The following is a 14,227-nucleotide window of genomic DNA, read 5'->3' as shown; positions in this document are numbered from 1 at the left end:
CTCTCAACGCAGTCTAGCATTCGCGTGGCCATCTCCTCAATGGATTAGGTACCGTCCTTGGGCTTCCTTTCTTTTTCCATTAGTGACCCGACTCTACCTTTTAAAAATCCCCCCACTGCCATCAAGGCGATTCTGACTCAGATTCAGTAGGACGCTTAATCTTTGCGGGAGTCGAAAGCCTCATCTTTCTCCCATAGAACGACTGGTGGGTTAGAACTGCTGACCGTGCAGGTAGCAGCCCAAAGCCTAACCACGACCACGAGGGCGCTCGTTGATTGCGGGCCCCACTGTGCACTGAAGCACCCTGCCTTCACCTTGGTATTTAACGGCTAAGATCCGAGGAGCTTAGCATGGATCAAAAAGGAGAACCCAAGACTTAGTTTATGGCAGGGAACTCATAAATGTAAATCAGGGAGATTTGGGGACAATTTTGTTGTAAAGAAAAATAAAACGTGTCTATAACCTGTATTTCTAGTTTCACAATGTTCGGGGACCTATTTGAAGAGGACTATCACAGTGTTTCAAATAATCAGTATGAAAGGGGAAAGAAATTAAAGACTAAAGCTTTGGACCCTCCAGCCCCTAGAAAATTCACAAATTTAAGTGGAATCAGAAATCAGGGTGGAACCTGCTACCTCAATTCTCTTCTTCAGACGCTTCATTTCACACCTGAATTCAGAGGTATGGTATGTTAATGTGCATTTGATTAGTACTGTGTACAGTTGTCTCTACCTGGAATTAGCTGTGCAAAATCACAAAGACAACTTGTAAAGGTGTATTTCACCTTGGGTGTTTATTGTTGCAAATGACAACCTTTGGGCTATTCTTCTGCAAAGAAATAGGAAGCTTAAATTACCTTAAGTATGGATAGTGGGATCATACTAGAGTTTAGTAACAAGTAGTAAATAAGGCCATATAATTCTCGTAGACATCTCTTATAAGCACTTAAGGCAGTGGTTACCCAAACTCGTGGGGGGAAAGGGCATCATGATGGTGAAACAGGTCCACCAGTGTTCTTGTGCAAGTCTGAGCTCCAGAAAGCCCTGACGTCATGAGCTGATCCAGCCTGGACTTGTTTGACCTCAGAGCCTGTCCTGATGTGAATGTCCATGCATTGGTTATAGAAATTTTAATTTCCTGGTTCAATGAGTACTATCTCTTTTAGATCCTGGAGTAGGGTTAGTAGGCATAGTCCATTCCCATTACCTTCCTAAGAAATTCTGAATTTCTGAGCCTCAAGGTTGTAACATAAGGGAATATGTTCAAGGGATAGAAAGCTATGCAAGTCCCCTCAGTTAAAAATGAGGTTTATTGTAAGAATATAGGAACCTTCCACAGAAGCCAGCCTGACCTTAGTGGACCTGCGGTTCTCAACCTGTGGGTTGCGACCCCTTTGGGGGAGGTCGAACAAGCCTTTCACAGGGGTCGCCCGATTCATAACAGTAGCAAAATTGTAGTTATGAAGTGGCAAAGCAAATAAATTTTTGGTTGAGGGGGTCACCACAATATGAGGAACTATATTAAAGGGTTGCGGCATTAGGAAGGTTGAGAGCTGCTCCTCTGCACAGTTGTCCCAATCTCGTATCTGCACAAACAGGCTTTCTCTACAGCGATCTGTGCCCATTACTTTGCTGTCACATGAGCCTGGTAGGGCCTCCGATCCCATGGCTGGGTAGCTCACTTCTCCACAGGGTCTCTTTTCAGAGGAGACGCAACATGGCCAACAACTGGTTTATCCCATTTCCATTCTCACCGCTATGACTTGGCCTATCTAAGCTTTGAAAGACCACAAAGATGATTCATCCTCAGAAATCTGGATAACTGCTCTGTCCCAGGCCAGTTTACTGGGTGGGCTGGTGTGTGGGATTCAAGAAGCGTTCTCCTCGCTGCTTAAAAATGCCTCCCTGCTGCCATCAGTTATCCCACCGTCGCTTTGGAGAAGAGCAGGAGCGAGCCATGGACAGCACCACTGAGCAAGGATCAGAGGGGTGCCCTAGACCATCCTCTGGTGCCCAGGAGACTGCCAGCCAAGTCTGTGGTTTGGCATCTTAGTGAAAATGATGCCCCCTTGGGGCTTCGGGAGCCCCAAGATGGACCAAGAAAGATTTTGTGTGAAAGGATACAGACTGGAGGAGAACCATTTTGGAGCAGAGAGCGCAGGTCTAGATGGGGCTCCCTGTGGGAAGCAGCACTGAAGGAAATAAGACTGGCACTTATTTCCTGACTGGTACGGAGGGAATCTGGAAGACTAGTATTCCATGGCAGGAAGACCACCACTCTGGTAGTTGGAGATATACTCAAGTGCATTTTCCTGCGGTAGTCTATCATTTCCCACATCCACATTAAAAAAATGCTGCAAGAAAGCAAACTGTCAGGTCAGGATATAAATCCTGCCATAAGCCTGCAGCTGATTTCACTTCATGGTGGTGTTGGCTTTCTAAGACAGTTTCCTAAAGTGAAATAATCAAATCTCTGATTCTCCTGTTTTTGTGTAGAAGCTCTATTTTCCCTTGGTCCTGAAGAACTCGGTTCTTTAGAGGATAAAGATAAGCCTGATGCAAAGGTATTATTACGTCTATGATTTATGGGGGTGTGGGGGGAACAGGAGGGGGATTGAGTATTGAAATGCTTTTTTTGTTTTGTTTTTTTAAGGAAGCAATTAAGTTCCTTATTTACAGAAAATAGACACTTTATTAATTACCAAATGTGAGTTTTATTTTCAGAAAGTGACTGGATCTATCACCAACTATTGTTAATGCAGTTGTCCTGATCCCAAATTTGAAATGTTCAACTATATCACTGCTGTTGTTTTCTATATAATTGACCGCTTTGTACACTGTTTATTCTTGTGGGGATGAAAACATGTACAAATCTTCCACACTAGCTTGCTAAGCAAACGAGTGCACTTTCATGGAACAACAACAGAATAAAGATGTGTTCAGTACTGGTGTTCTGAAAATAACTGGAACAGGTGAAATAATTACCTGTAAGGTACTCTGGTGACGTTTTTATTGAAAATCCAGATCCTGCATAAAATTCTGTCCTTTCTTTGCTTAAAAAAAATCAAGTCAAAAAATGAGGCACATATACCATGGGCTCAAGTAGAAAGCAAATGTTTTAATAATGATGATGGCAACAATCGTACAAATATGCTTGACACTGGATGGATTGTGATGATGTGGTGTATGGATTGTGTGAGCCCCCAATAAAATGATTTTTCTTTTAAATAGTTCCACTGAACAAAAATATTTCCTCATTTTAAAATTCTGCTTGAATTTGCAGGATAGGTTAATGAACTTCAAGCCACATATCCTTGTTATTTGTGGAGTTTCGTTTTCCTCTTGCAATAAAAATAATATTCTATAACAAAATATAACCTCAACATTTAAAATAAATTGGTGAAACAAACAACAAAAATCAGAAGTTGCTGATTTTAGTATTATCTTTGTACTTAATAGATCCACCCAAGGCTTTTCAAACCACCTGTGTGGCAGAGGTCCAGAGAGAGGAGAGAGAGTGTGTGTGTGTGTGTGTGTGTGTGTTTTAATTCCCAATATGCTGGGGTCAAGACATTTGTAAGTTAACATTAAAATGCCCTGGCCACGTAAAATTGCCATCAAAGTTTCTGAGTGCGTCATCTCACTTGGGATATTGATAGTGTGGTACATGGACCAAACTTGACGTCACTGGCCTGCCCGGCCCCTCTTGGGCCTGTGTTACAGCCCTGCCCCTCAGCACAGAACATGGGAGGGCCCCAGCCTTAGATCGGGCTGAATGCAAGCAAGGCCAGGTGCAGCCACCCCCACTGAGAACTGCAAAGTGGATGTTCATCCTGGAAAAGTATATGGCTGTGTCTGTATCTGAGCTCAGAAAGGATGGGCACTTGGAGATTTAAATTATGATCCTTCTGTAATTAACTGGATGGTTTAAAGTTTTAATATTGATCTGAACTGTGTCAAGGTAGAAAACTCCAGATGACAACTTTTGGGGTTAAATTGAGATTTTCAAAATGACAACTAGAATCTTAATTAGTTTACCCCCTGTAAAAAGTTCTGTGAATGTTCTTCTGAATGAACTGATAGGAGATAGGGACCTAGTTTGCCCATTGAAGCCCACATTGAAAAGGGGCTTCAAGTAGAAATGTCCTGGTTTCCCTTTCAGGTTCGAATCATCCCCCTCCAGCTGCAGCGACTGTTCGCCCAGCTTCTGCTGTTGGACCAGGAAGCCGCGTCCACAGCAGACCTCACTGACAGCTTTGGGTGGACCAGCAATGAGGTACAAAGGGCAGCTTCGCCAAGGAAACAAAGGAACCAGTAAATGGTGCTTTCGTTGTGATTCCCTCACTTCCTTTCCCTTTGTCTCAGGGTTTCAAGACCTTGTATGTTTCCATCTCTGGTTACAAGTGTACAAGCCAGAAATACATTTTAGACCCTGTGACTGGCTGTAATGTGGTGGGAAGAAGGTTGTGCAGACAGATGTCCACAAGCTGATTTTTACCGTTTCTACCCTGGAAACCGTTGCTGTCTAATCAAGAAGCAGTACCACATGCGTATTAGTCTGTGACTCGCAGCAGTGGACAGCAAACTCTCCCTGCCTTTGTGATGTGCTGCTGTCTTTGCGTCTGGCTATTGTGATGTGGCCGCAGTGAAACCCTTCTTGTTGGTCTTCACCCTTTCGGCTCTTCAGTCCTTTCTCCTGACTCTTCCTCTCCTCTCCTGGTTGTTTCTCTCCTTTTCGTGTGTGTCTTCATGAAAGGTGTTCCATTGGTGTAAATTCTAAGCCTTTGTCATCCACAGATGAAGCAGGAGTGGGCAAGGTCAGTCCAACTCCACCAGTTCCTCGGAAGAGAGAAGGCTTTGTGCTTCCATATGATCTGCAGCCTCAGAAACCCAGAGGGCAGTTCTGCTCTGCCCATTGGGTGCTAGGACTCAGAGACAGGATTGATGAGATGGCAGTGGGCTGGGCTTTGGGGTCTGTGCACTCAGTCAGAGCCAGCTGTCTGACTTTTTAGGCAGTGGCTGTAACCCTTCAAAATTAGGGGTGTGCAGACTCTCACGGAATTTCAAGAAGGGTTGGTAGGAGTGGTGCTGTGTGGGAAGAAATGCCCCTTAAAGAATCCTGTTAAATTTCTCTTACACGGCAGATGCCATCAGTTCGTGCCTTCTTCCTGTTTTTTAAAAACATTTCCTAAAATAAAATTCACCCCGTGCTGACCAGCTTCAGAATCCTGGTACCACTCCATTTCTATTGATGCCACCCTAACCCACCCCCTTCCCACCTCTGACCAGCTCCTGGCAAACACTAGCCTGCATTGTTTGTCTATTGGGGACATTGCCTCTAAGTTGCAGGACCCAGTATGTGACTGGCTACGATCATTTAGTGTGCTGTTTCCGGGCCAACCCTGTTTTAGGATACATTAGTGCTTCTTGTCCAAGTTTATTGCCCAATAGTTACATCTTAAACATCCACCCACCCACCAGATGGATTTCCTTTTGGGGTGCTTCCACTAAGGTGCTGGTTTCAGCTTTATTAAAACTGTGAAGACCTCTTTTACTGAAAAAAGAATGTTTAAGTAGAATCTTGCAGGAAAGCCTTTAGGAGTAGTGCTGAAGTGATGGAAGAATGTTTTGCAAGCACTTTTGCCAAACACCGGCCTTTGCAGAAACAACGCGACACCTTCCAGGCTTTCTGTGCTGCCAGAGCCAGGTCTGCAGGGGAAGACCAGTTCCTCCCACCCCAGCCCCGTCCAGTTTTCATCCTCCCCATTTTATCAGTGGTCTTGCCTCGACTGCTGCGCTCTCTCCTCCACCGTCATCGCTCTGCCTCCTGTCTCTCTTGTTGGAGTTTCCAGGTCCCGCTCGCCTGGGTCCTTCCAGCTGCTCTTCCTCTGTGGGCTGCCGCCTTCACTTTACAGGTCGGCAGGCTCTGGATTTTCCTTTAGAAATGGGTCTGACGGAGCAGTTCGGTCTGTTAAACCTAGCTATAGGGTTCACTCCGTAAACTCCCTGCTGTGCAGTTCATTCTGACATACAGTGACCCTCCTGTAGGACAGGGTAGAACTGTCCCTTTGGGTTTCCGAGGCTGTAACTCTTTACAGTCTCGGAAAGCCTTGCCTTTCTCCTACGGAGCTGCTGGTGGTTTTGAACTGCTGACCTTGCAATTGAATGCCCAGTGGGAAACCCGACACCACCAGGGCTCCTTTGCCTCACACAATAGGTGAAAGAAGTTTTTCTCAGTAGTCCTGTGCTAGTCTTATTTCAGCTGGTCTCTATTCACACGAGTTGTGGATTTGGGGATGGGGAAATTATTGGTGGTTCACTGAATGGGTTGCTGTGACCCAGTGGGACAAGGCCACCCCGGCACCACTGACTTTTCGTGGCTGGTCTGGGCCTGCTGCGTTCCCTCCTCCCCTCACTGGCATGCCAGGAGCACAGACTTCCCCACAAGAACAAATGTGCTATCATTTTACCAAGCGAGTAGGGCTTGCCATGGAGAACCTGCCCTCAGCCGGTGTGGAATTGTCCTCTGGAGATCTAGTCAAGCTCGCCTTCCGATTGCTTGATAAGGTCTAGTGGGTTTTTTAACTAACCTTGTTCCTGAAACCTGCAGCCTCAAGTTACCTTGAAAACTCGCCTGTTTTGTAGGAAAGGCGGCAGCATGACGTGCAGGAACTGAACCGGATTCTCTTCAGTGCTTTGCAGTCGTCTTTAGTTGGGACCTCAGGCCACGACCTCATCCACCGCCTGTATCACGGGACCGTTGTCAACCAGGTTGTTTGCAAGGACTGCGGGAACATTAGTGAAAAGCAGGTGGGTTTCAGACAGAAGTTGTAGAGCAAATTGATGCAGTTAGTGCAGAGGTCAGTAGTACCAGGTGAGGATGGAAGCTTTTATTGCTGGAAATAATTTAGCTTTTTTCTTTCTCTACTTGCCATTCCTTTATAATCTAGATTCTCCATGTAAACTTTGAAGGAAGCACATTTAAACCTTCTTCAAACCCTTCTTTAGTCCCCTCATATTTGGGCATAAGACTTATGGGGTCTTTGCAAATAACAGACTCTCGCTTCATCAAGGAAACTGGTTTCATTGGGGTTGGTGGTTAGAATATTATACAGCAAATGGACTAGGGAAGTGATAAAAGTAGGGAATACTGAAGAAATTGGAAGGGACCAACATCTACAATTAATTAAGCCTTGGATTTAGTTTTTTGTTGACATCCTTCAGAAAGTTCATTTGTATGTGCATGCTTATGTGAGCTGTTATAATCCTCTTCTTAACGAGCATAATTTCTTGTTCCCTGTAATGACCCAAATTGCCTATTTGATATCATTGGAATTAGAGATTGGAGATTAGCTCATGTGAATCTAGTAAGCTCTTCTGCACCAGCTGGGTTCATTGCTAGCAGTCATTCGGAAACTTTTGTCTTTCCAGCAATTATGGAGCACTTCTGGGTTCAACTGTATTAGTAAAATAGTAATTCAGTGCCATTTCCCAACCTCTTCCAAATGTTGCATGAATTATACTCATGGTGTCCGTCCCCCTACCCCCCCCCAAAAAAATCCACTGCCATTGAGTCAGTTGTGACCCTAGGGGACCCTATAGGGCAGGGTAGGACTGCTCCTGTGGATTTTCAATTCTGTAACTTTATAGGAATAGAAAGTTTTATCTACTGCTACACACACCCGCCCACATCTTTTTTTTTTTTTTTTTTAAGAAAGTTGGGGCTTACAGTCAGGGTGCAGTATAGCACTGATGAAACATACAACTCTCTTCTAATTCTTTAAGGCTTCCTCCCCTCCCCACTATCATGATCCCAATTCTACCTTACAAATCCGGCTAGACTAGAGCATGTACGCTGGTACATTGAAGATCTGGAAACATAGGGAATCCAGGACAGATAAACCACTCAGGACCAATAATGAGAGTAGTGATACCAGGAGGAGAAGGGGAAGGTGTGGGGGGAGAAAGGGGGACCGGATCACAATGATCTACATATAACCCACTCCTGGGAAGACGGACAACAGAAAAGTGGGTGAAGGGAGACATCAGTCAGTGTAAGACCTGAAAAGATAATAATGTATAAATTATCAAGGGAGGGTAGAGGAGGACGGGGGAAATGAGCTGATTCCAAGGCCTCAAGTTGAAAGAACATGTTTTGAAAATGATGGCAACAAATGTACAAATGTGCTTGACACAGTGAATGTGTGGATTGTGATGAGTTGTACGAGCCCCCAATAAAATGATTTCAAAATTAAAATGAAATAAAAAAGAAAGTTGGAGCTTAAACACTTCTTAACTTTTATTGTCTGAGTAAATAGAAATTTCTGGCTACCTAGTTTGGAAATAGTTGAGCTGCTTTATGTATCTTTGAATTATAGTTAACTTGGCTCTAATACATAGTTGAACTGCTTATGTATCTTTGAATTATGGGTAACTTGGCTCTCAAATTTACGAAGTAATTTGAGAATATATTGCATATGGAGGCACATTATAAACTATAGATGTTAGCTTTTTGGATACATATATTAAAACCATGTAAAAGTTACTTTTATTAAACTTTCCTCCATGAGCTGACATGCCCTAATAGTTTACAGTCACCGTTATCCCTTGAAATAACACTAATAGTAATTAGAGTAGTGATGTCATGAGGGTAGGGGGAAGTGGGGGAGACGGGGGAGAAACAGGGAACCCGCTGCAATGATCGTCATAAAACCCCCACCAGGGGGATGAACAGCATAAACATGGGTGAAGGGAGACAGCAGACAGTGTAAGATATGAAAACAGTAATAATTTTATAATTCACCGGGTTCACCAGGCTAGGAGGGTGGGGCAGAGAGGGAGGGAAAACAGAGGAGCTGATAGCAAGGGCTCACACAGAAAGAAAATGCTTTGAAGATGAGGACAACATATGTATAAACGGGTTTGATACAGCTGGTGTATGGATTATTATAAGAGCTGTAAGAGACCCCAATAAAATGATTTATTCATTAAAATAATACTGTTGTACACATGAACACAACTGAGTGTGATGAAGATGTGAAATGTTAAGGGGTTCTACTAGAAATAGATTGCAAGTGAGCTGCAGTGTTAAGGGAACGTATAGCCAATTTGCAAAATTCCCTCTTAATTTTCATAGCAATTCTTTTTTGTACTGACTTAAGATCTTTATTTTCTGGTAACTTCTACACTGTATCTTACACCAACCCCAGCAAGAGAAGATGAAGAGTCAGCATGTAATTAGACATTTCCACACTGCCCTTCTCTCTCCACCTCTGCTTCTGCCTTGCAGTCCAGAGACTAAAACACCATCAACACCTTGGAGTCCACTGTGTTCAGTGGTTGGTTTCATTTCCTGACAGGTTTTATTGTTAGAAAACCAAATTCCTCATGAACTTTTTCCTCACATATTTTAAGGAGAATTTAGCATAATGTTTTAGGAAAGAAATAGCTGCTCATACTAGTAGTATATGCTGGTGGCATGTTTGTGGCCCTCTGAAATTGATCGTTTTTGGATACACTTGTGTATTTCAGGAAGACTTCTTAGATCTCACCGTGACAGTCAAAAACACGTCTGGTTTGGAAGATGCTCTGTGGAATATGTATGTAGAAGAAGAAGTGTTTGACTATGACAACTTATACCACTGTGGGGCCTGTGATCGGCTGGTTGAGGCGGTGAAGGTAGGTAATATGACTTACCTTGACTCATGGGGCCCACCTCGTGCTTCCTGCTCAGCACACATCGCGAGAAGTCAAGCTCTATGAAGGGCCTGCAGAGACTATACAGACCCCTACCCTGGTCACTATTGGCAATGAAAGTCGAACAGACTTTTCTGTTTCACATGTGTGTGTATATATATATATACACACATGTGTTTTACAGTACATTTTTAAAGCTTTCTACCCAGCAGGTTTATCTCCCCTCAACTTCCTTCTCTCCCAGAAAAATTTTATTGATGCCCAAGTGCTTCTGAAGTATAACTTTATAGATAAACTCTTACTTGTGCTTTTCAAAAATAACTCTTTAGAAGACAGCGAGGCTTTTATTTCGAGAGATTTCTTGAGATTTTTTTTTAGCTACAAAATTAGATTGTATTTTTCTCCTTATGCAGCTGTTTCCTAATAGTGGTATGTCTGTCCTCTCTCACACTAGCAAATCTTAGCAGGCCCTTCCCTCTTCTCCCAGTTGGGAGGTACTGCACCTTGAGGACCAGAGGGCTGTGCAGAGCAAAACAGCAAACTTCAGGTTGGGAGGAAGACGAGATCTCCACAGCCCATACCTTTTGCCATGTGAGAGCTCAGAGCAGAGATGAATGCACATGGGGTCCGGGCAGCTATAATGTGCAGCCACTCACGTCTAAATGACTCACGGTTAACCTTTTTGAGTCCCACAGAGAGGAGCCGCTCTGGAAAGAAGAATCTAGAGGCCACTCCCATGTTCACACGTCAGAAGGCTGCCACTCAGCTCCCTTGTGTTGTGGTTGTTGGGCCAGCACCCTAGTGGTCTTGCAAACCTGCTGCCAGGGCCTGCCCTCTCCCGGGTCACATGGAAGTCCCAGTGCTCTGCTAGGCAGGAGCTTGGGGTCCAGGCTCCCTCCTCTGTTTGCCTTTGAGTCATCAGCTACCAGCACAACTCTGGTGAACAAATGTTAGGAAAGCATTTTTGTGAAGATATTTTTTTCCTTTCACCTTTTCAAAAAGCTCAAACTCGATGCCCTTGAGCCGATTCCAAACTCATAGCGACTTGTATCGTCTAGCAACCGATTATTTATATTCCTTGTTTGCTGATTTTTCATAGATCTATGTGATTTCTCACTGTGGAGTTGTGTTTAAATATACTTTCCACACAATCGCTTGATTTTCACCCAAACCATTAAAACAGTACTGGTGGTACCAATAAATTACTAAGTACTACTAATTCTTTTAAGACATAGGCATTATTACCTCAGGTAATCTATAAGTTTGTAACGAGAGAGAGAGAGTGTGTGCGTGCGTGCGTGTGTGTTGGGGGTATAAACGCATTAATGCCAGGCTCCATAGTGTGTGTGTGTGTGTGTGTGGTGTGGTGTGTGTTGAGGGTATAAACTTATTAATGCCAGGCTCCATAGTGTGTGTGTGTGTGTGTGTGTGTGTGGTGTGTTGGTATAAATGCATTAATGCCAGGCTCCATTCCCCTGGCCCAAGTTTGCCATCTGTAGCCTTTGGCCCTCCTCCTCAGCCCCTTCTTTGTGTGCCAATACAGAGTTGCCATTGCGATGATCTTCAGTGTTAATTAAAAGGGAAGCTACCACAGGTCCCTCCTCAGCTTTGGAAACTCGAACTCCACGGCACTTGGCTGCAGTTCTTCATTGTTGGCACAGATGACTGTGACTGGGTGTCCTGAGCTTTGACTGAGACAACAAGCTGGACTGGTTTTTTTTCAAATACTTTTATTGGGGGCTCTTACATCTCATCACAATCCATACATTCCTCCAGTGTGTCAAGCACAGCTGTCCTGATTTTATATCTCAGAGGCCAGGAGTGGACTGTAATATGAGCAATCATTTTCACCCCATTGTTTTCACAGTCGGATTTAACACCGACTCTTTCTCTTTCTCTTTCTCTTGAGTTTGTATTTCTATCCACCTTCTAAAGCCCCTTCACGAAGCCCAGAAGAGAGCTTGATCGCTTCTTATCCGTGTCGTATTTTCCCTCGCCTGTTACAGCTACAGCCTAATAAACACTGGAGGCGAGAGAAGGTTGACAGATACCTGCATGTTTCCTACCTGGCTTTTGATGGAACTCACTTCATGTGGTTTCTTAGCAAGACCTTTGTGTTAAACAGAAGCTGGTCTCTTACCTCTCACTATTTGCATTATTACTGGCTTCATACTTCTGCAGTGGAAGAGTTTTGATCTTGATGACTTGCTGGAATCATGCCTGGACTTTGTGTGTGCTCTAAGTGTGGAGGGGGGGTCTGGGCATGCCCAGTCCCCAGTCACTGTCGTCACCCACTCACCCATCTCCCCAGCCCCAGTCCCAGCCACCTTTGTTCAGCTGAGTTACTCAAGAGTGTTAGATGCACTTCTAGAGTTTGCAACTGTTTTACTCTCTTGCGGTCTTCTCTTTATTCTCCCCTTCCCCTGCGTCTGTGGAATTATTGTTAAATACGTACATTTACAGTGGTGATGGATCCCCTTCAAGGCCCCTTAATCCCAGGGAAATGGAAAGGCTGATGACTCTCTGGTTAAAAAAAAAAAAGCATCATTTAGTATCTGGTTTTAAAGCAAGATTAAAGCTTTAAAAGAATTTTTTTTTTACTTTAAGCACACACACACACAAAAATCTTGATAGTGGGCTTTTCAGTGTATCGTCAGTGCCAGTAACAGAGTGCAGGCCAGCAGCGCTGGCCCTGGGGCATCGGAGTGAGTTGTATACGCGATGAAAGCTGTGCATCACCCGCCCATGCAAAGAGCATTTTAGAGGTTCCTGGGCCCGGGCTAGAACACCAGTTCTCCAGTCAGAAGAGCTGTGTGTCTGTAGGGACGGGGAGGCACAGAGGAGGAGGAGGAAAGGCTAGGGCTGGGCACCCCTGCCCAGCGGTTCTTGGGGCCGAGCGGAGCTCAGCAGTGAAGCCTAGCGGGGAAGTCAGTGCTGGCTCAGGAGTGTCGGTGAGGACATGCCCCTTTGGTCTCATGAAGCAGAGGGCTCTGACAAGATCAGAAGCCTCGAACCCCCAGTCAAGTTTATATGTTTTGAAAGCTGGCTTTAAAACTCAAGAGATTTCCTCTCTGCTGAGGAAGCATTATATGTGTCCCAGGTGTCACCTGGCTTTTAATAGAATTTTAACTTTTTTCGTTTAACAGTCGGCCAAACTACGCAAGCTGCCGCCGTTCCTCACTGTTTCGCTGTTAAGATTTAATTTTGATTCTGTGAAGTGTGAGCGCTACAAGGAAACTAGCTGTTACTCGTTTCCTCTCCGAATCAATCTCAAGCCTTTCTGTGAGCAGGTGGGAACTGTTTCACTCCGCCCGCTGCCCTAAGATTGAGTCTTCTGTTGATCTGAGTGTCAACAGTGAGCACTGGAATTAGGGGGGTGCCTTGTCATGGGGCGCTGTCCCTGCATTGTACGTGTTTGCAGCATCCCTAATGGATTCCAGTAGCCCTCCCCCTCAGCTGTGGCAACCACACGGTCCCCAGACATTTCCAGGGCTATCCGGTGTGGGTCATAGGGGGAGGAGAGGCCAGGCCCCAGTTGAGAGCCACTGGTTTGTGGCAGTCCTTTGAAATACAGATTTAGGCCTAGCTCCTTATTAACACTCTCTGAACTCTCTGGAGTGGAAATTTTAGAACAAGATTAGGAAATGCGATCCTGCCTTTGGAGGGTAAAAAAAACAAACTAACTAAAAATGATTCTGATTCACAATGACCCTGAAAGTCAGGGTAGACTGCCCCTGTGGCTCCGAGACTGTACATCTTTACTGGGGTTAGAAAGCCTCAACTTCTCCTGAGGGGGTGGTTGGTGGAATCGAACTGGTGACAAAAATCCTTGGCATCTTTATTCTCCTTTTATCATAATGTTGCCTATTAGTGCAGTGGTAAGGATTTTTGTTTTCCTTATATTGAGTTGTAATCCTCACTGGAGGCTACAATCCTCGAACTTCATCAGCAGGCGCTTCAATGCCTCACTTTCAACGAGCAAGGTCGTGTCGTCTGCATACTGCAGGCTAGTAGTAAGCCTTCCCCCAATCCCGACGCCGCACTCTTCATAGGATCCAGTGTCTCTGATCATTTGTTCAGCACGTATATGGAACAAGTATGGTGAGGGGATATAGCCGTGACGCACACCTTTCCTGATTTTAAGCCAGGCCACAGTCCCTTGTTCCCTTTGCACAACTGCCTCTTGATGTGTGCACAAGTTTCACAGAAGCACCAGGAAGTGTCATACGTGTTCCAAGCAGGAAAAGGTTGAAGTTGTCGGGATTTTGTCTTGCTTGGATCCACAGTTAATGTTTATGGAAGCAGCAATCAAGAGAGCAAAAGACCTATTGCATTAGGTAGATCTGCGCAAGACCTCTTTAGAGTACTGAAAAGCAAGGCCATTACTTGGAGGACTAAGGTGTTTCTGACCTAAGCCATGGTATTTTTAATCGCCTCATATGCATGTGAAAGTTGGACATTGAATAAGGAAGTAGTACAATCAATGCATTTGAATTGTGGTGCTGGACAAGAATATTGAAAGTAAAAAAAAT

At 44.5% G+C, this 14,227-nt stretch overlaps 1 protein-coding gene across 3 annotated transcripts in view; it reads left to right on the top strand.

Annotated features, from left to right (window-relative positions):
* The first annotated feature begins 29 nt into the window (after window positions 1-29).
* The window catches only part of USP40 (ubiquitin specific peptidase 40), a 61,424-nt gene continuing 47,226 nt past the window's right edge, over window positions 30-14,227 (top strand). Inside the window, exons 1-7 of one of the 3 annotated variants that reach the window (XM_045295369.1) lie at window positions 30-48; window positions 476-681; window positions 2,496-2,563; window positions 4,162-4,275; window positions 6,645-6,809; window positions 9,531-9,677; window positions 12,842-12,985. In XM_045295369.1, the coding sequence (XP_045151304.1) occupies window positions 483-681; window positions 2,496-2,563; window positions 4,162-4,275; window positions 6,645-6,809; window positions 9,531-9,677; window positions 12,842-12,985 (837 nt within the window). In that variant the 5' untranslated portion in view covers window positions 30-48; window positions 476-482. The remainder of the gene's footprint in view (window positions 49-475; window positions 682-2,495; window positions 2,564-4,161; window positions 4,276-6,644; window positions 6,810-9,530; window positions 9,678-12,841; window positions 12,986-14,227) is intronic. The other 2 variants (XM_045295359.1, XM_045295365.1) reach the window with 2 other exon arrangements.

This window comes from Echinops telfairi, unplaced genomic scaffold, assembly GCF_000313985.2.
Source record: "Echinops telfairi isolate 266 unplaced genomic scaffold, ASM31398v2 ScPeMD7_3;HRSCAF=10, whole genome shotgun sequence".
NCBI classification, from domain to species: Eukaryota; Metazoa; Chordata; class Mammalia; order Afrosoricida; family Tenrecidae; genus Echinops; species Echinops telfairi.
Note: the sequence above shows the minus strand (reverse complement) of the source record. Positions and strands in the feature narration are given on the sequence as shown.